Genomic DNA, 18,997 nt, shown 5'->3' on the forward strand with positions numbered 1-18,997 from the left:
ACTTCGTCCCGGCGCTCCTTTTGCGAGTCGCGGGCGTTGCTTGAATCTTGCGTGAATAGGTGAAAGCATTCGTGTTGACACAGAGATTTCGGCAAATCCAGTCGGGGTATGAGAAGAGCCGCCGTCGTTGTTCAATGGAATTGAGACGGCAGTTTGGATAAACGGTGGGAAAACAGGCCTTGATGTCTTTGAGGGACGCTGAAGGCAATGGGAGTCACCAGCACAGAAACATGGGACGCTGTTTCCTTGAAGAACATATAGCTAAAAATAAGGTGCCATTCCTGGAATTTACGTTCAAAATGGGTATTCATCTCTCAACCTACTTCCTGGCATGAAGTTTTGAAGCATTGTACAGCAGTCTGAGTCAAGCCCTGCAGATGCCTGCATTCAGAAAAATCAGTTTAGGTACATTTTGCTGAGATGGTGTACATTATTGCAGTTAGTTCTATTTAGTATTGAGACAACAAAATCTGAAATCTGTTGCACCTATGTACTTCTGTCACAAAAGTCTTTCCATATAGGATCAATATAGATTGTACTATGAAAGTGTACAAAAAAAGAGAAAACTTGCACATCTTTAAAAATTTCAACTAACATCTCTGGCACTAAGTTTCTACAACAAAAGCGAGGTCCTAAAATACGTCCCATTGTTCCAGCTGATTTGCTAACCCATAAAAGGGTATTCTGATACTCACTTAATCTGCATCTCTTTAGTAAACTTAATTTGCTATATATCTGCTGAAATGAAGTATACAACAGTGCAATTATAATTTAGTGTTTTATACCTTGCAGATGATGTTGAAATAGAATACAGTGCTTCCTCTTTTGTTTTCCCAGATACAATATCTCCTCCAAAGTTCATTTTTCCCAGGCTTCATGTTTGCTATGTCACAGTAAATCTTTCCTTCTGTTGAAGTTCCAGTGACTGTTGCAATATTTGTAGGAATGTTCTGTTTACCAAAATAAAAAGTTGTCTTGTTCTGTTCTTGCTGTCTCTTACAATTACACAGTTTCAACTGGACAAACCATAAATTATAATAATCATTATTTCAGACTTAGCTCCAAAATATAGTCCCCATTTCTGATATAAAGCAGCCAAGTTATATAGCTTTAAAAGTCAAAGACAAGTAATAATAAAAAAATGTCACATCAAGGCTGGGAAACTCCTAGGGAGCCACGTACCCCGTTCCTCTTTTTCTGCCCCACTTTCCCAAGAATGTTCCAAATAAATTTCTTTTTTCTTCTTGGCTCTCTTGGCCCACATTTTATTCAAGTTTTTTCTCTTCCAGAATTGTCTATTGAGTTTATGCACGTCCTTTTTGTCCCTTTTTTCTCAATCCCTTCTTTACTTTGGGACTCTTCCCCCCCCTTATGCCAGGAGGAGATTCCCACTAAGTGCTAGGTTCTTTCCCTTAGAAATCTCACAAATCTCACTATGTAGCCGTGGGATAAGAATTACCACTTTCAGCTCCTGAAGTTACACTGGGTGCACAAGAATCTCAATATACAGTCATCACGTTTTTGTGTTTGCAAAGAAAAACTTGAGAATGTAAAATTCAAAATGTCAATTGTCAATCAACAAGTATAGGCCATTGCTTTTCAAATAAAATATTAAAACATTTAAAAAAAAATCTGGAATTATCCTGCTTTTTAATGTTTAGTGTTGGCAGTACACCCTCTGTTTATATTTACCTTGTGAAGTATTTCTGTGCAGTTTCTGGGTTCATTATAGATTATTTTAATGGACACATAAAGAACAGATGTCACCTTAGTGTAACTCCCATTTGGAAACTGCCAGCATTAGTAATGGCAATGTAAGAGGAGAGATGAGCTGCCTGGATAAACAAGATACTCTTTCAAGAACCTGAGGTGAGGGCAAGCTCTGGAGTGATGAATGTTTTAGCATTTAATCTGTTCCTACTTTTTGTACTTCAGAGGCTCTGGAGTGAGCAGCCTGTAACCAAACTGACTGTATTTCTGCCATATTTTTGTTCATAGGCAGTGACACATCAGCACACTCATATGCATTAAAGAAGGCACATGACACCTCATTCAAATACGTCGCCATTATTAAAGATGCTCGGCAAAAATAATTGCCAAGTTACTTAAGCAAAAGCACTTAAGAGTGCCATTTAGCCATTCGCCTTGGAACCGTAAAACTATTCTTTCATTTTACATCTCTGAAAATGCAGCTCTACCCCTCTACAGTGATGCAGTAATATATACCAAAAGCATTATCCTCAAGTGACATGATCTCCTTGCGTGAATACCTCCCAATGACTCCAGACCTCTATTATAGAGACAGCTTGCCTTAGAGATTCAAAAATCCAATTTCCTCAAACCTGCAAAGCTTAATAGATTCACATTGTATTTGGCATTCCAATCTTACTTGGAGATTTCTAACTGTAATGGTTAGCTCTTATATAGTGATTTTAATAAAGGGTGCTCATTCAATCATAAAGAAAAATGTTCCACATATAGGGATGGGACAACTGAAGCATTTGTTGTTAGTTCAGTATCACAACATACTGACAGGTTCAGAAGAACCCATGTCCTTGTTCTAGGCTGCTGCCCTGTTCACTCATCATTACTGTCAAAGAGGAATAAAACTGTAAGTATGAAGACCAAGGAAGACAGAATTACTCTTTAAGGTAGCTTGAAACGTTTCACTGCAGTGGATGGAATTATATCATCCTGTTATTCCCTGCTAAGCAGACAGTTTTGAGATGTAGTCAAAGCCTGTGAGAAATTTGTGGAAATGACGAGTACTTCACTGTTAGCACAGCATTGGAGAAATCCACCCTTTGAGCACCTACCACTCTGTTCTTCTCACTTCCGTAAGCACATGAGTGTGATGTAGTTATCCTCAGTTCAAGCAGGTAACATTGAGATCAAAGTTAGATTACTACCACAACTTTTGAAGTGATAAATGATAATTTGAGGACAAAATCAGTGAAAAAACAGTCTTAAATGCAGCCAGTATCAAGAGGCATCAGGGTTACGGAATAATGTGGTATTTGTATAAGCTGCAGTATTACTTTAGCTTTAAGGAAAACTTAGTATTTTCCTCAAAAAGGAAGAATGCTGATTGGATGGGGGAGCACATTAAACTGACGTATACACACTGGCTATCATTTATAGCTAAAATTTTATCCAAGCTGTTTTTTTTTTCCTTTCAGGTATTGTCATTCCCCCTTTTCACTTCTTCTAAATCCAACCATTTAAACCTCCATTTGTGGAGTCCCCTTCCTGCCATGTCTTCAGCATGCTTTCTCTTGTCTCAGAGTTTGTCCTATGCCCCGCCATTGTAGTCTGCATATGTAGACATCTATGTGGTTTTGAATGTGAAAAGATAAAAGCTAAAGTGCTGAATGGTGTCAAATGTGTGTAGACTTTGGGCCACTTCAGTGGCACTGTGCCCTGCAAGCAAGATCTGAGCCACTGTTTGCTAGTTTCTCTTGAAAAGCGTTGCTCGGTATTCTCCATCTTGCATATGGTTTTCCCCGATCTACAATCTGCTTTTTTAACACACAAAAATCCTCTTCCATTTCTTCTTTTCACTGGTAAGTTGGTGGGTTTTGTACTTTTCCCCATGGTCTAGAACAGCTTTCTTGACTATTTCCATCTCTGTCTACATCTGGCTTCCCTCTCTACAAACACAGCACAGAGCCACCCAAGAATAAGAACCAAAGCATCACAGCTTCTCGCAGCTCACTTGTCCTACCAAGCGGCAAAGCAGTCTAACCCAACGGCAGCGCTGCTGCACTGCTTCCCCTATTTGAGCCACCACGAGGACCTGTGTGTGCAGACTCTGGCCACAGACATACCTGCAGTGTCGGTGCCTGGTGCGTCTCAGGCCTGTGCAGGGACCTGAGTACATGACAGTACTTTAACAGAAATAAATTGAGAAGTTGACCTGAGGAAGTCGTTGCAGAACTACTCTGTGGACACCTTTACAGCGGTTTGCATCCCTTATTGAGTGATTTAGCTTGCATCAGTGAATCTCAAAGGTTTTATAGCTGAATCCTGTGGAAAGCTCCTGAGGAAATTAATTCTTACAAGGCAGTACCACAACATAAAAGTTGCATAAAATGCTTTCATTGATTTTTTTCCTTCCATTTTCTTGATTGCATAGTAGAAGAATCCCTATTTCTGTGTGCTATTGTCTTTGTGAAAATCAATATGTTTATACAATGTAGCCTTGACAGACGGCATTTCCTCAGATCTAACAAAATTACAACCAAGGAGCCCTTTTTCTTGCCACAAAGGTGTCTTAAGACATTTTACAGCTGCAGATTGGGTATCTCATTGTAGCCTCTTCATGGGGTTGGCAGGATGCAGGCAAATACAGGATCATACCAGATAACCGAGGCTCACAGATCAGCTCCTTTCTCTAGAGTCTGTTGTGTTCTGTTCCCTAATATAACCACACTTTTATTTCTGTCTTTTCAAAAAGTTTCTTTAGAGTTACAAAGAAAAAAAAAATCAGATTGCCAATGTATTTAATTTATTGGTGTGATTTTTACCTTCTTTAAAAGTAGCACGAGTAATTCCTTCTGAGATGAGAATGTTCTCCATCTCATCTAAGCACTGATTCTGAAGTTTTAATTACAAATCATGCGGCAACATCATTCATTCTTTGCAGCTGGAGAGAGTGTTTAAGGAAAGAGGGGCAGTAACTAGGTGATGTTTCCCCCTGCAGAACATAAGAGTGAGAAGGGCAGTTCCCATTACAGTCTGCACACCTTGCTGTGCCCTGATGCTCAGAGCAGGTTACGGCTCTTGCTTCCTTGCAGTGTAGCATGGGAAAACACTACTACTTTTTCCTAAATTCAATCCTCATGCCATCTGGACAGTCTTGGTTCCTCTCTAAGTCCTGGGACTTCAGTTATCTCAGTTCTACATTTTTCTTCTCCTGTGCTGAGTTAGCAAACAGAGCGAGCAGCAGCCGGAGCAGCCAAGTTGGGAGCAGGAGGAACCCGGGTGCTCTCCCTGTCCTGCAGGAATTACTTCGGTTGCTCTGTATCTTTAAGGGGCTGACCCGATCCCACGGTGAGCCATTATAAAGGCAGGTAAGCAGCAGTGCCCTGATCAAAGAGCTGAGAGCAAAGCAGGGTGCAGCTCCCCTATAATGACTGGCCACCACAGTTGGGGATATGGGCAGGATGACGGTAGGTTATAGCATTTCCGTGCTGCATCTCTATCTTCCCTCACTCGTTTTCTTTCTAGAGCTGTTGCCTGAGCCCTGCAGAGCTGCCTGCGTTTCGATGTCTGCAAGCATCAAGTATATACAGCAGGTAATTAATTACTTTATTGATAATAAATAGCACCCAGAAAGTGGCTCCAAAAGATGCATGAACTTATGCCTGCTGCCTTTTGTTGTTGCAATCAACATTCCAAAACTGAGGGAAGCAGTACTGAGTGGGTTTTTTTCAGGCTGCAGATACTACAGATGGGTCCCTTTCCAAAAAGCTGTTATGAAAAGGATTAACTGTGTCTGTCTCTCCAAGAGCAATTCTTCTAAGTAAAGAAGATTTAGTACAGCAGTAATAGATCATCTGATCCTGTGCAGCTGTTGAAATGTGGTATCTAGGCTTCTATAGAAATGAATAAAATAAGGTATACGTTATAATTCTAGAACATCAATAAATTGTACAGATCAGTATCAGAGATCACTTACAGAACAACTTATGCTTTCTGATTTGACAGTTTTTAATTTAGTCATTCTCCTTTGCTTCCCGCCTCCAAGAACATGTCACAGAGTGAGAGGATATGTGAAGCTACTGAAAGATTTCTACGATAGTGTTTTATAGCACCTGTATCCTTTACAGAGAAGGATGGATGAGTGGCTGGGGTTGTCCAGTAAGACAATTGTTTGCATAACCTTCAGGAGCCAGTCTGTGTCTCTCTCTCTCTCTCTCTCATAATTATTTTAGTTTCCATGAGCAAGTTTGAATGCTAAGTGAAGCTGGTTAGTGCTTGGGCATATAGGTAGTAGTAATAAAGCCATGTATTTTCTTACAAAGCTCATAACAGACAATTTATATTGCCTAAGCTTGTGTAACAGCATTTAAATCCTAAATCTGCTTTATAGGCAAGCTGAGAAAAGATATTATTTTATAAGCTGAGCTTTTCGGAAAATGCCAAAGACAAGTAAGAGTATAATAGATCGCTGTTTTTGTTACATAAACTCAAGGAGGGTAAATACCTGTGCTTGATTAAAAAAAGCTTCCACTTGTGAAAGTATGTGAGAATGCTACAGTTAAAAATGTGCTTCTTGGGAATCTTAAAGTAAAATTGTTACTGTAAATACTTTCTGAACATAAGCAGTAGAATTTAATTGCTTCTTGTGCTATCATACCAAAGTAGAAAAAGGAGTGGTAAGGATAAGTAATTCTTTCATGCAGATAAGGTTTTGTTATCTCAAACAGCATTAAGAGTGTTCCAGCTTTGGCAGCAGAGAGCTGTATTATTAAATTGGTCTTTCTCCCCATTCTGTTGGGGTCAGGAAGTCCAAAAATGTTAATTACCACACTATACCCTTCACTCAGGGTAGAAAAGATACCATAATGGGCATGAGTGAATAATGAAGCTGCCTCAAAGATTTACTGCAGTCATAAAATGGTTTTAAAAATAACTGCATAGTCAGTAGCTAAGAGATTGAGTCATCTGCATCTAATTTGAATCACCAGAGCTTTTACAGTATCTTGCCCAGGAAGAATTAAATGCTATTTCCTTGGGGGAGTGTATGTGTGTGTGCAAGTGTGTTTACACCTGCACCCACCTCGGAAGGTCTTTGGAAACCTTAGTAATGTAATTACAAACTCCCCAGAAAATTAGTGGCACAAGTAACTGAAGATAAAGATAAAACTATTGATGTGCTGTGATTTCCTCAGTGTGTTTTGTACAAGATATTTGAATTGCCCATCTTGTTGCAGCCTGTTTGTGCTAATAAAAACGCACCAGCTTAGAATTTAAGTGAACTTCTTGGATACCAAATTTGCAAGTCACTCCTGCTCAGCAAGCTTTACTTCAAGCCTCGTGAAAACCTGTAATGATTACTTTGTGTATAGTAGGAAGAAAATAATGGTGCTTTCCTTTCTTTCATTTTGAAGGACCTTCGGAGTGGCACAAATCTTATCCTATTGCCCAAGGGAACCGCCAGTCACCCATTGATATAGTTTCTGCAAGAGCCATTTATGACCCTAATCTGAAGCCGCTTATTATCTCCTATGAATCATGTACATCTCTCAACATCTCCAACAATGGCCATTCAGTTATGGTTGAGTTTGAAGATACTGATGACAAGACAGGTGAGACTAACACACAGCCAGCTAACTTAGAATATGATTTTGTGACTTAGTGAGGGCAACAATTAAGTACATCCTGTATAGCATATGTTATATGATGTATAATTTCAGTTTAGGACAAGGCATGTGACCAGAGCCCTTTATATTTTGTTGTTTTGAGCCTCACATTTCTTGTCTTGAGTCTCTCTAGCAATGTGATATTGCACAGCAGAATAGCGTTTCCGCATTAGGAAAAGCTCCTGTATCAGGAAAATCAGAAGCTTGTTTGCAGTGCTTCCCTTTTAAATGGGGATTGTCAGTTTGCTAGACAGGGTATCCATGAATCTCTCCAGCACTTAGAACACTCCTCACTACCCTGTTCCCATGGTCATCCAAACCAAAGATGCTAATGTACATGCCAGCTTTGCCCAGTTTCCATTTACAGGGCTAGGGAAGAAGATTAGCAGAGATCAGACCATACAGCATAGTCCTCGTAGTCCACTACACCAAGCTGTATCTGGACCAGTCACTAACCTTGCATTGTGGTTTTTTTCCTTCACCCGCTGACCACCACCTCATAGAAGTTAAGTTTCTTCAGAAGTTATAAAATCTTCTACTAATTCTGAGTTGGTAGCAGCTTGTGGATGTTGGACTGTCTGCAGTTGTATATTATTCTTGTCTCTTAGCTCTTGTCAGAGAGTATAAATGCTTTAAGTGATTGATTACTTCTGTTAATTCTACTTCCATGGTAGACCTTGCTTTTACATCTGCAGGGTAGGGGGAGAGTGCATTCAAATGGAGATGAAGTAGCTAATAAATGGAAAGAATACATTTAAAAAAAACCAACACACTCTGAACAATTTTTAAACATATTGGCTGATTTCATCTTCCAGTTGGGTGTGTTTATTGATTCTAGCTAAATAGGATATCCTAGATACTGAAAACAAGTTACTTTTTCTGTAAGACTTTTTCTGTCTGTGCTGGTAACCCTTTGAAATAAGGGCTGGGAGTTAAGATTCCAGCCATTTTGTTTCAAAATTTCCCTTCTGGAATGAATCTAGGAAACCACCCAACTGAGTGGTCAGGTTTGCAAGCATGTTTACTGAATTTAAAGATAAGACTGGATGTGCATTTTCCAAAATCTTGCTACGCAGATCCATTAAGCATGTTACCCTACAAAGAATTTGTAAAATATATCTGGAAGTGTTATCTTAGCTTGCTAACTGCTTTTGTGCAATTCTAAGCTGAACTGTATCTATGTAACTGTGAACTTTATCCAGCTCTATAAGTTTAAGAACATAATCTATTACTGTGCTTTTAGAGATACAGATTCAGAGCACATGCAGGAACGAAGGCCTCTGCCCTTCCTACACTAAGCACATGCCTTGTTTTAATAACACTTTCAAGGAAGAAAGCTGCTAGGAGTGGAAAACATGTTTTTAAGTCTTTCTAGTTGTGTTGAAATAGATCTAATGACTCACAGCTCTGCATAAATGGTACAACAGATCTTTGACAGTAACCCATCATGGCTAGACTTCTTAAAATAATGTTTGAGACAGGTGATGCATTCCATTGCTAAGTTCAGAAAAAACATACTAGGAGGTACTTACATTCTTAATATTAAAACCTTTGCTTTGGCAAGGCCAGTTTCTGGCACAAGAGCCAGTTGGAACTATGCATGTGTGGTAGCACCATGTAAGCCCCAGCTTTAATTTTTTAATAAAATGTTATGGGCTACACTAAGGATAAGTGCTTTACAGATACTAAATGTAATTTTAATTTTCTTAATATAAGACTTTGATCAGGTTTTCATGTCTATTGGGCAATATTTATTTGATTTAGTGCCATATAAAATTACAGGAGAATTACTGATGCTGTTGATAAAGTATCTTCTACAGGTGACATCTTAAACATTCAGCTGTTCTTAAGTGTTATTTCTAAATTATGTACGAAGTTTCTCTAGCACTTCCTCACCTTTATAAGGTGATTTGAGATTCTGAATGGTGTCATGTAAAGTACAAGCTATTATATTACCTCTTTTTATGGGATCAGGTATTTAAAGGAAATGGAATATAGATAACCTCCACAGGAAGAAAGACATCTAAAGAGTAAATACTCAGCTGAATTGTCTACCTGATGCTCAAGGTATCTATACTCTTTTGCACAAACCTCAAGTAGCAATGTCAAAAATATTTTAGGTACATGAGTTTCAAACTGATTTATTTTTTTTAATTTTCAACTTGGGTTTATTGTATTTAACAAGAAAGGCATAACCATAACAAAGCTACCACATCTTCATATGTCAAATATACTCTTTCCAAAAAAGCTACAAAATTCTGTACAAGTAGCCAGTCCATGTGTTTAAACTTAATTTTTTACATGAATTCAGGTGCTTTCCATTAAGAAATCCAACCCTTCTAAATGGATGATGCATATCTTTGATATTGGCAATGGGGAGATGTTGCTGGCTTTTTTCCACTATTGTGCCAACAGTAGTTAGTTTTGCTAACAGGAAACTAAGAAGCCAGAACGTGTAAGCTATTTCCTCTTTTCCCCTCCTGTAGTGATCAGCGGTGGTCCCTTTGAAAATCCATTTCGGCTAAAGCAGTTTCACTTTCACTGGGGGACAAAGCACAGCCAGGGGTCGGAGCATACAATTGATGGCAAACCTTTTCCATGTGAGGTAATTATGTGTTTTTACAGACAGGATTAATTCATGCAAATAATGTTGACAAATGACTTTGCAGAGGGGGCTGTGCGTCTCTTAGGATTCTGATGGCTTATTCACCATGGTTAGGTCAGCACAGACTCTAATGAGAATTTCATACCTTACACTGAAGTTATCTGTTGATTACCCTGGTTTTTAGAATGGAAACTTACCCACCCAGTGCAGCCTCTTCTCCAAGATTCTCAGTCATCTTACCCTAGTCAACAGGCCACAGCTAGCCCCACAGTTTAGCTGCTGTGCTTACACAGCACCTCTAACAGTCCTTTGCTGTGTAGCTTAGCCTGCTGCACACAATTGATTGCATCCTTTTACTTATACAGCTGGGAAGGATATACATGGCTTCTCAGCATTGTGGTTGTCAGTATTGCTCCACTTCCTGGCAGTTATCTTAGGCTTCAGCTGATGATCACAGCCTGTGAAATGACCATGCTGGTACTATCCATAGCTTAGAAATGGCTTCATCTCAGGCCTCTTGAGAGTTCTGCAAAGCTAGGATAAGGCACAGGCCTTTCCCAGCACAACCCATCCCAAATACTACAGTAGTGTTGCATTGTGGAGACTACCAGTGAATACTGGAGCACAGTGCTTCATTGGATGAAGGCCCATACCAGGGAAGTTGGATCACGGGTTAATGCCTGATTTCAAGTTAAGGCTGAAATATATAAACTTTGTTTAGTGTCTGTCCATGCTCATGGACTAGTCCAAAAGATTGAACTTGCTCATCTTTCCAAAGATGCCTTTGGAGCAAACCTACGTTCTGCTATGAATGACCAGTAGTGCCTGTTAACATGAGACAACCTATGTTCACAGCTTCTATCACTAATTTGTTTAATTCTTGTTATTTTTCTTTAAAGCTCCACTTAGTTCACTGGAATGCCAGAAAATATGCAACATTTGGAGAAGCAGCAGCAGCTCCAGATGGCTTGGCAGTAGTTGGTGTTTTCTTGGAGGTAAGAATCACAAAAATAGCATGTTTACATGATGAAAAGCATTATGCTGTCAAGTGTTTGAGAACCAAGCCATGTATTTAAGAAGTGCTTAAGGAAAACAGATGACTTATTGGAAGCAGTAACTCATTGCAAATTGCTGTTAGACTTCAGGAGGAATGGTGAAATTCAGATAAGAAAACAACACCTATTGAAAGCATATTTATAGTCATTCTTATTTAACCTGTCTATTCCATTATTTTAGATTGGGAAAGAACATGCCGATATGAACAGACTCACTGATGCTTTGTACATGGTAAAATTTAAAGTAAGTTTTAAGCTCTTCAAATTTAATTGTTTCTGGTATATCCTTTAAAAATTGAGCTCATGTACATGTTTGAGACAAAAATGGAAAATCGCCCACCACAAATCTTGCCATCATTAGAAGATCACGCTAGTTATAAACTGAACTTTGGAGGGGGGAATAGGAGAATATTTGCCTAGTTTCTGGTGCCTCCAAAGGCTGTGTTGATGCCACTGGTCATTCAGAGGTTCTACCTTTCCCAGAGTTCCTAAAATCAAAAGCTCCATGACCCTTCAGGCTCAGCTCTTGCATGCAGCAAAATAATCCTTTTCCACTGAGCCTAGCCCTGAACAAGTCAAAACCGGCTGTATCTTCTGCTGCAAAGCTCTGTCAGGGGACAATCTTAATGAGGTCCTGAGCTCATCTGTTCTTACAGTGATACCTGAAGGTGGTCTTTAACCACACGTATCTGAGAGCTTTGAAGATTGATACCTGCTGCAGGTATCAAGTGCAGACTGACTGGACCACTACAAATGTTATCCTTTTGGGATTTACATGAGGTTAACACATTCTATAATATGCATGTAAGTTCTAATATACAAAATAAACTATATCTAATACTTGAGTGGGCATATTATTTCTTGCTCCTCTTTAGATGCTTGTGAAACACGGGAAATGAAGGCAGTTATACAGCAACATATAGCCTGCAGACACTAAATGATACTTTGATGTTGAAGTTACTTCTGCCACTTGCAGGAAAAAATTGTTTTCCCTCAGCTGTAGCGATGGAAGGTCTGCAGGCTTGCCACTGGGGATAAGCTGCTCATTTCTGTTTCTTATGCGCAATTTTCAGACAATTGGACAGTGCTTTCTGAGTGACTAAGTACCTTTCAGATATTCCTACAGGCTGAAAAATCTTGCCCTAGACTGTGATAGTTAAAGCATTCAGTACTTTAGGCAGCACCTCCTTCTATTTCTACTGGTCTTTTGATAGATCCACCTTCCTCTAATTTTAGACTTGAACATTTGTTTTTAAAGCCAATATTTGTCTTAGCAGACAATGGCTGGGGCCAAGTTTTCCATAGTTTCAAATTTTCTACTGAAATAGATGGGAAACATAGAAAATAGCAAGTAATGAGACAAGGAATTCTGCCACGATATTGTCTATAGCTCACACTGAACACTATATACAGAATATACTTCCTGCATTATTTTTAGACCTTTTGTGACAAGAGCTGAAGTTTGGTAAAGGCAATGGGGCAAGAACTCAAAGTCCAGTAAGCCAACAGCAGGTCTGACACTTGTCATGCTACTCTTGGATAACAGTTGTTGTAAGGCAGCCAAACCTTTATAGACTTTTCCTTTCCTCTACTTTTTAATACTACTTCAGCATTTTCTCTCTCAAAGAGTTCTTTAACCTGCACTTAAAAGTAAAAATAAGTTTCAAATATCAATTCTTTTTCCCAGGGAATGAAAGCTCAGTTTACAAGTTTCAACCCCAAATGTCTCCTGCCTCTGAGTCTAGATTATTGGACATACCTTGGCTCTTTGACAACACCACCCCTTAATGAGAGTGTAACATGGATAGTGCTGAAAGAACCCATCAGAATTTCTGAGAAACAGGTAAACTTTTATTACTCTTGCAGTTCTTGTAGGATTCAACACTGGATAAGGAAGCAGTGACTGTTTTGATTTGCAATAGGGCTAAATTAAAAGACTATTAGCCTGTGAATAATCAGTCTGTTCAATAATCAGGGCTTCTGGTTTTTGTTAGTCTCTAGGCTCTTTCCTTGAACCTGTTCTATTAACTGGTTAAAACATACTGAATACTTTTCTTTGGTCCTTTTTAAAAACATCAATATTGATTGCTATCTTAAGCAGTAAATTACTTCACCTGGCTTTACAGCTGGAGAAATTCCGCATGCTCTTCTTCACCAGTGAGGAAGACCAGAGGATCCAAATGGTGAATAATTTTCGCCCCCCTCAGCCTCTTAAGGGGAGAATAGTTCGAGCTTCCTTCAAGGCCTGAAGAAAACTGATAATAGCCCTGAGATATCCAAGAGCTTCCACATCTGAGATTCTATAAACAGAAACTCTTCAGATCATTTATGGAACATGTAAGATGGCCATTTCCATGAACACTCCACTTGGAGGGGGACAGTCTTCTGATTTTATATTTTATTTGAATTGCTCATTCTTTTGAGAAATGGGATCTTTTTAACTAGCACTTTTTAATATAAGGGATAGTTGAGTAAATGAGAGTTCTCCAAGACCTGAAACTCTAAAAAATTAAGATGAAATTAAAATCCTGCTTAATATAAAATGGGAAATTATGTAGTGGTCTACTAGTACTGATGGCCACAACTTCTAATGGTCTCATTTAATACATGGTGAAACAGTAGTCAAGAATTTTGGGCAAACTGGACTTAAATTTTCCTCACCCATCTCTTGTTAGCATTTGCCAAGCTCTGTCTCACTTAAAGATTGCTTTCACTGTATGCTTGCTGTCTGTTAACACATACAGTGCACATAAGTAGCACTAAAAGTTCTTTACTCACCTCAAGTAGGCACTGGTATGAAAACTACATATATATTTTAAAGTTGATCTAAGATGAAGATGCTATTTTATAACTAATTTAAAATAACAAATGCTGTTTTTTAAAGCAGGCCATTTTATTGTACAGTGTTGTTCAGACACTTGTTTTTAGCCCATGCAGCATACATAACTAGAATGCCCTTGTCAATGTTGTTGAAAAGAACATCTATAGCAATTTAGGTATGTGTTCTGTGGTTCTCAATTGTTCAAATTCTACCTCAGTTAAGTGATTTGCTCTGCAATGCGACCTCCTTCATAGTCTGCCCTAAAAAGTAGATATTTTGTTTACTTTAGGGACCTAACATGGGTAGACCTTGACTGCACTGAATGTGCATTGCTGCACAAATCATCCCCTCACTATGGCAGTCTGTCAGGGATATTCCCTGCAGATACGAGGTTTCATCAGTCCTGAGTCCTTTTACCTCTTCAAAAGAAAGTTGCTTTAGAAAAGCCATGTGTTAGTGTTACTGCTTAGTGACAAAATTCAGACCTGTGTCTCTGGTACTAAATACAGTGATGTTATCTGTAACTACCCACAGTCTATTTTTAGTTACTTTAGTTATGGGCTTCAAATGTTCTACTTCATATGTATGGTTCAGATAGAAATTGCTGATTGTTATTGATATTCATACTCCAGGAGAACCTGCTTTAGCAGGGGGGTTGGACTAGATGATCTCCTGAGGTCCCTTCCAACCCTTGCAATTCTGTGATTCATCAGCTTTGATGGAGAAATCGTCAATGATGTACAATGCAAAGGAAAGCAGGGTGAAAAAGGAGAAGCACAGCTACTATGGGCTGTTCTTTTTCAGAAAGGGAGAAAGACCCTGGATGTGAGGCACAGTACAAGGAATGGAAGACTAGAATTCTAAACCTAACTCTTCTACAGTTTTTTTTGGTACATTGACCTAAAACTTTCCATTCCTCAGTTTTCTCTTATATAAAATGAGGGTAACACTGACCTACCTCACAGGGGTGTTGTGAGGGCTAATTCAGCATTGTTTTAGATGTGAGATTCTTAAACAGCAGATGCTAAAGAAAACAGAAAATCATTACAAAATGCAATGGTTTTAGCTATTATGAATGTAACTTTGCTAGTAATGCAAACTGGTATTGCAGAAAATCTATTTAATGTATCTTAATTTCTTTAATAAATGAGAATTTCAAATCAAGTGTTCATCTCTGTCCTTTATTTTGAATAGACCTACCTCTCCCTACTTGGAGCACTGTATTTCTTGGACTTTCATTAACAGAAATGCTGTTTGATATCTTCAACTGATGCATCTATTTCTGATCAAGGAATGCTTTCATTGTTTACCTTCAGTTTCACAGAAACCTTGATTCTGCTATAGCAGAACAATCTAAGAACAGATAAGAATTATCCCTCCAAAGTTTCTGGGCTTTTTTTTGAGTTCTAGAAAGCCTACCTCTAAAAACTATTTTTAGTTTGTCACATTAGGACTAACAGTTTCTACTTCAGCTTAATCTTTTCACTCAAATTCTGACCTATTTTGTGCAGCTTGAATGACTTCTTGCCCAGTCAAACTGTTGTCATGAATATTATGTTGCTGTTAAAACTAAAACCTACATGAAAAGACTTTTTACACTTTAAAATTAGTGTCTAAAAAGAACCATATGTATCTGATAGCCCAAATACTCCTAATAAAATGTAAATTAAAATACTTTTCTGATTAAGCTATATATGGTAAGTAAGACTAGTTACATTTTAATCTACCACAGTATTGCTGCATTAATATTAGCGCACACTCTCAGAGCAGGTAAAATATTTTCAGTGTTTTCTTTCATTCTAGGCATATAAATAGGTTTCTGCTTACTCATGGTTTTACAAAAGGTAAAGAGGGCTTGTATACCAAAACTCTGTCCAGTTTTTCCCCAACTATAACCACTCAGTCTAATAAAGTAAATCTTACTTATCCACAGAATGTGTCCGTTCTGTGACCTTGAACACAGTCCTTAAGCTTCTTTAAGGGTGGTTTACTTATGAACAACAGAAGGATAATGTTTAGCTCACAAGGTTATTGTAAAAGCTTAGTTATTGTAAAGAGCTTTAAATGCTGAATCCCCCAAGGTGTTCAGTTTCTGGGAGAAACTGAGCTATACCTTCCTTCAGAAATAAATTTTATCTTATTTACTGATCTTTTTCAGCTGTTGGATTAAAGAACATTATCTATTTTTATCACAGTGAAGCAAAATATAAAAGGAAGTATTTTATATTCTTTTTGTTTCTTGAAACCTGGTCATCCAATAAAAAAGCACAAATATTTCCTTTTTTTTTATGGTTTTAAAGCTATGAACTACATTATACAACTTAATGCACTTTATTTATTTTGAGATTATAAAAGCAAACTGCAAGAAGTAGTATCAAATATGACACAAAATAGTGAATTTTACTGAATGCTCAATGATTAATGCAATCAGTATGAGGGTATAGTATTCAGTTAGATTAAGCTTTGGTGTACTTTGTCAGTATTCTCACTAGCGCTTCTAGTGCAAATGTCCCCCTCAAAGGCAATCCATAGGGCCAAATACCTGTGCCATGCATCAGTGTGTTTGGGGGATTTGCAGAAAATTCACTTCCTATGTTTGCCTTCTGAACTGTCGTATTCCGCACACAAACATTATTCAGCAAAGCTCCTCCATCAAGGTCATTCAAATGCTAGAACATGTGCTATCCTTATCTTCTAAGCTATCCTTATCTTCTACCAACCATGTTGAAGGAAAAATAGCAGTTGAATCTAACTATTCCAGCAAGACTTAGCTTAACTTGTAATAGGATCACAGTTGTCATGACAGAGAGAACACGAGGCCTTATATTTAGGACAGTGACTGAAATGACACAGCTGTAAAAGCTAGACTAAAAATGCCATCTAGTGGCTGGCTGTTGCCATTTCTTACCACAATGCTTAAAACAATTTTTAAGGCCAATTCAGTCAAAATACAACAGATGAGAGAATTTAACTTTGACAATAATTATTTTTAAAGGTATGGGGTATGTAATTGAAATCCCTGTGCTGGCTCTGCGTATGCAGTCTTGAAACTCCTTTATCAGAGAAAAATCAACCTTACAAAAGAAACTCAATAAAGCAGTCACAATTTTTTATTCCTCTTTTCATGATAGAGTGGACATATCCTCAGCCTGGTAAACTGTATGCTATCATAACTTCAACTTTTCAACTTTAATAGCTAGAGTTAAAGTTCAGCTTAGGGTTTTTTTTTTCCCATCATCTGCAAACAGAGATATTTTTAGGCAATTTCAGCGATATAGTTGATATGATCTAGCAGCGATTTATAATGATAGATTTCATGATGAGTGTAAATTAACCCAAATATAAGCATCAGGGGAAAAGTGTTGCAAGGTACCTTGTCACCAGATGGTGCTTTTGGTGGTGTGCAAAGGTCAGAAAGATAAAAAAGGGAGCATTTCAGGAAAAAAACAGAGATAAACCTGAAAAAATGAGACATTATCTTGTACCTTAGATATCTGTTTTCCTCTCTGAATTCCTTCTGTATGCAAAAGTGACCATTTTAGTAAAGACACTGAGTATCAAAGCATGTTGCTCTACGCTGCCTGTAAGAGGGGGAGTCTCAAGTTTTTTCTCACTTACCCTAAGGAAACTGCAGTATACTGGTGAAACCTGACTTAACAGAACTGTTCCCAATTTGCATGGCTGTAAGGCAGAGACTGTTTCAATGTTCCATTTATGCTGCTACTTGTATTACATTTGAATTTTAGTAAAATTTCAGCCCCTCATTCCAGGTTGTGAACAACAATGTAGTAATGCAAAGCATCATTTTGTTTAATTTCATATGAATATAGTGGAATATTAAATGCAGCAATTCAGGAGTCAGCTCAGCCTGTTCATCTGTTGGAGGGGGAGAAGGTGGGAGGAGGAGAGAGAGGAAAGGAATATAATTGATTTTCTACACATGAGCACTTCATAGCAAGCCAGAGGACTTTCTTGCACTTGTAAGCTGTATCAAACAAATTTAAACTCACTTTTATAGTGGTACAGAATCTTAGCTGAACATGTATTTCAGTTTAACTTGAACCAGTTGGTAAACAACATCTCGCAAAAATTATATATGCGGAGTTCAGATCCAATTACAGCAACTAGATAGGCCTTTGCGCCAGTTCAACTACAGTAACTTAAACTGGATCTTCAGTTTAACCCCTGCAACTTCATATCTAGACACACTGCTTAGCCTCTGCTGTAACAGCAGGGGTTAAATGAAGTTGGAGAGTTGGAATGACATTTTTCCTACAGGTGTTCCCTGTGTTTACCTCTGTTCATTGACGTTTCTTGCAGCTTGTTTGCTTTCCTAGCATCTGAGTATTTGGTTTAGATTACATAGGAAGATCAAAGAAGATTATATAGGAAGACCAAAGAATAGCATTTGCTGTAACCAAAGTAGGAAAATGCAATTGTTTTAACAGACCTAGAGGAAAATTATTTTTCCCAGTCTCATTCCTGGTTTTTTGTTTGTTTGTTTGTTTGGGGTTTTTTGTTTATAAGGAGCGATCTCTGCATCTAAGGTTCTAATTTGCCTTCTGTGTAAATTCAAAATATGATATACAGCAAATGAAATTATTTATTTCATTATTAACAGGGCAAAATACATACAGTAAACAGGTGACATTTTAAAGAGCTCTGAGCAGGAAGGTATCCAAATGTTTTGTGGAGTGGCATTGTATTAATTTCCTTTCAAAAAGCTGGTTAGCTAGACTGTTGTGCGTTTTGTGCAAAGGCAAGTTCCAACTCAATATGCATTCTCTAAGATGGACCAGAGAGTCAATTAATTCAAAGGACCCACCTTCCTTTGCATGATGGTCATTCACAAGTTTCCAAAGGGTTTGGTTCTATGGCTATTTTCTAATGTGTATCATAGAATCATAGAATGTTTTGGGTTGGAAGGGACCCCTAGAGGTCATCTAGTCCAATCCCCCTGCAGGAGCAGGGACACCGCTAACTAGATCAGGCTGCTCAGAGCCCCGTCCAACCTGGCCTTGAATGCTTCCAGGGATGGGGCCTCCACTACCTCTCTGGGCAACCTGTTCCAGTGTTTCACCACCCTCATTGTAAAGAATTTCTTCCTTATATCTAGTCTAAACCTGCCCTGGTTTAGTTTAAAACCATT

The 18,997-nt window shown here is 38.3% G+C and overlaps 2 protein-coding genes across 2 annotated transcripts in view; one reads left to right on the forward strand and one right to left on the reverse strand.

Moving 5' to 3' along the window:
* Positions 1-1,264, reverse strand: part of NAE1 (NEDD8 activating enzyme E1 subunit 1) — a 16,437-nt gene extending 15,173 nt beyond the window's left edge. Inside the window, exons 1-2 of the mRNA XM_035891530.1 lie at positions 1,183-1,264; positions 3-198 (exon numbers count right to left, since the gene is read on the reverse strand). Of these exons, the coding sequence (XP_035747423.1) occupies positions 3-198; positions 1,183-1,264 (278 nt within the window). The remainder of the gene's footprint in view (positions 1-2; positions 199-1,182) is intronic.
* Positions 1,265-5,131: 3,867 nt separating this feature from the next.
* CA7 (carbonic anhydrase 7) lies at positions 5,132-13,276 on the forward strand. Its single transcript, XM_009635912.2, has 7 exons — positions 5,132-5,171; positions 7,116-7,313; positions 9,854-9,972; positions 10,872-10,967; positions 11,209-11,271; positions 12,715-12,870; positions 13,154-13,276. Exons 1-7 carry the CDS (start codon positions 5,132-5,134, stop codon positions 13,274-13,276), a joined length of 795 nt encoding a protein of 264 aa, XP_009634207.1.
* Positions 13,277-18,997: the final 5,721 nt, after the last annotated feature.

The sequence above is a fragment of the Egretta garzetta genome, unplaced genomic scaffold (assembly GCF_000687185.1).
Source record: "Egretta garzetta isolate BGI_Z169 unplaced genomic scaffold, ASM68718v1 scaffold23, whole genome shotgun sequence".
Classification (NCBI taxonomy): domain Eukaryota; kingdom Metazoa; phylum Chordata; class Aves; order Pelecaniformes; family Ardeidae; genus Egretta; species Egretta garzetta.

What these genes read in the sequence shown, in the direction of transcription:
- CA7 (XM_009635912.2), top strand. Translation starts at nt 5,132, where the DNA reads ATGACTGGCCACCACAGTTGGGGATATGGGCAGGATGACG. An exon ending in TAGTTGGTGTTTTCTTGGAG is followed by an intron (nt 10,968 to 11,208) that starts GTAAGAATCACA and finishes CCATTATTTTAG; the next exon opens with ATTGGGAAAGAACATGCCGA. An exon ending in TGTACATGGTAAAATTTAAA is followed by an intron (nt 11,272 to 12,714) that starts GTAAGTTTTAAG and finishes TCTTTTTCCCAG; the next exon opens with GGAATGAAAGCTCAGTTTAC.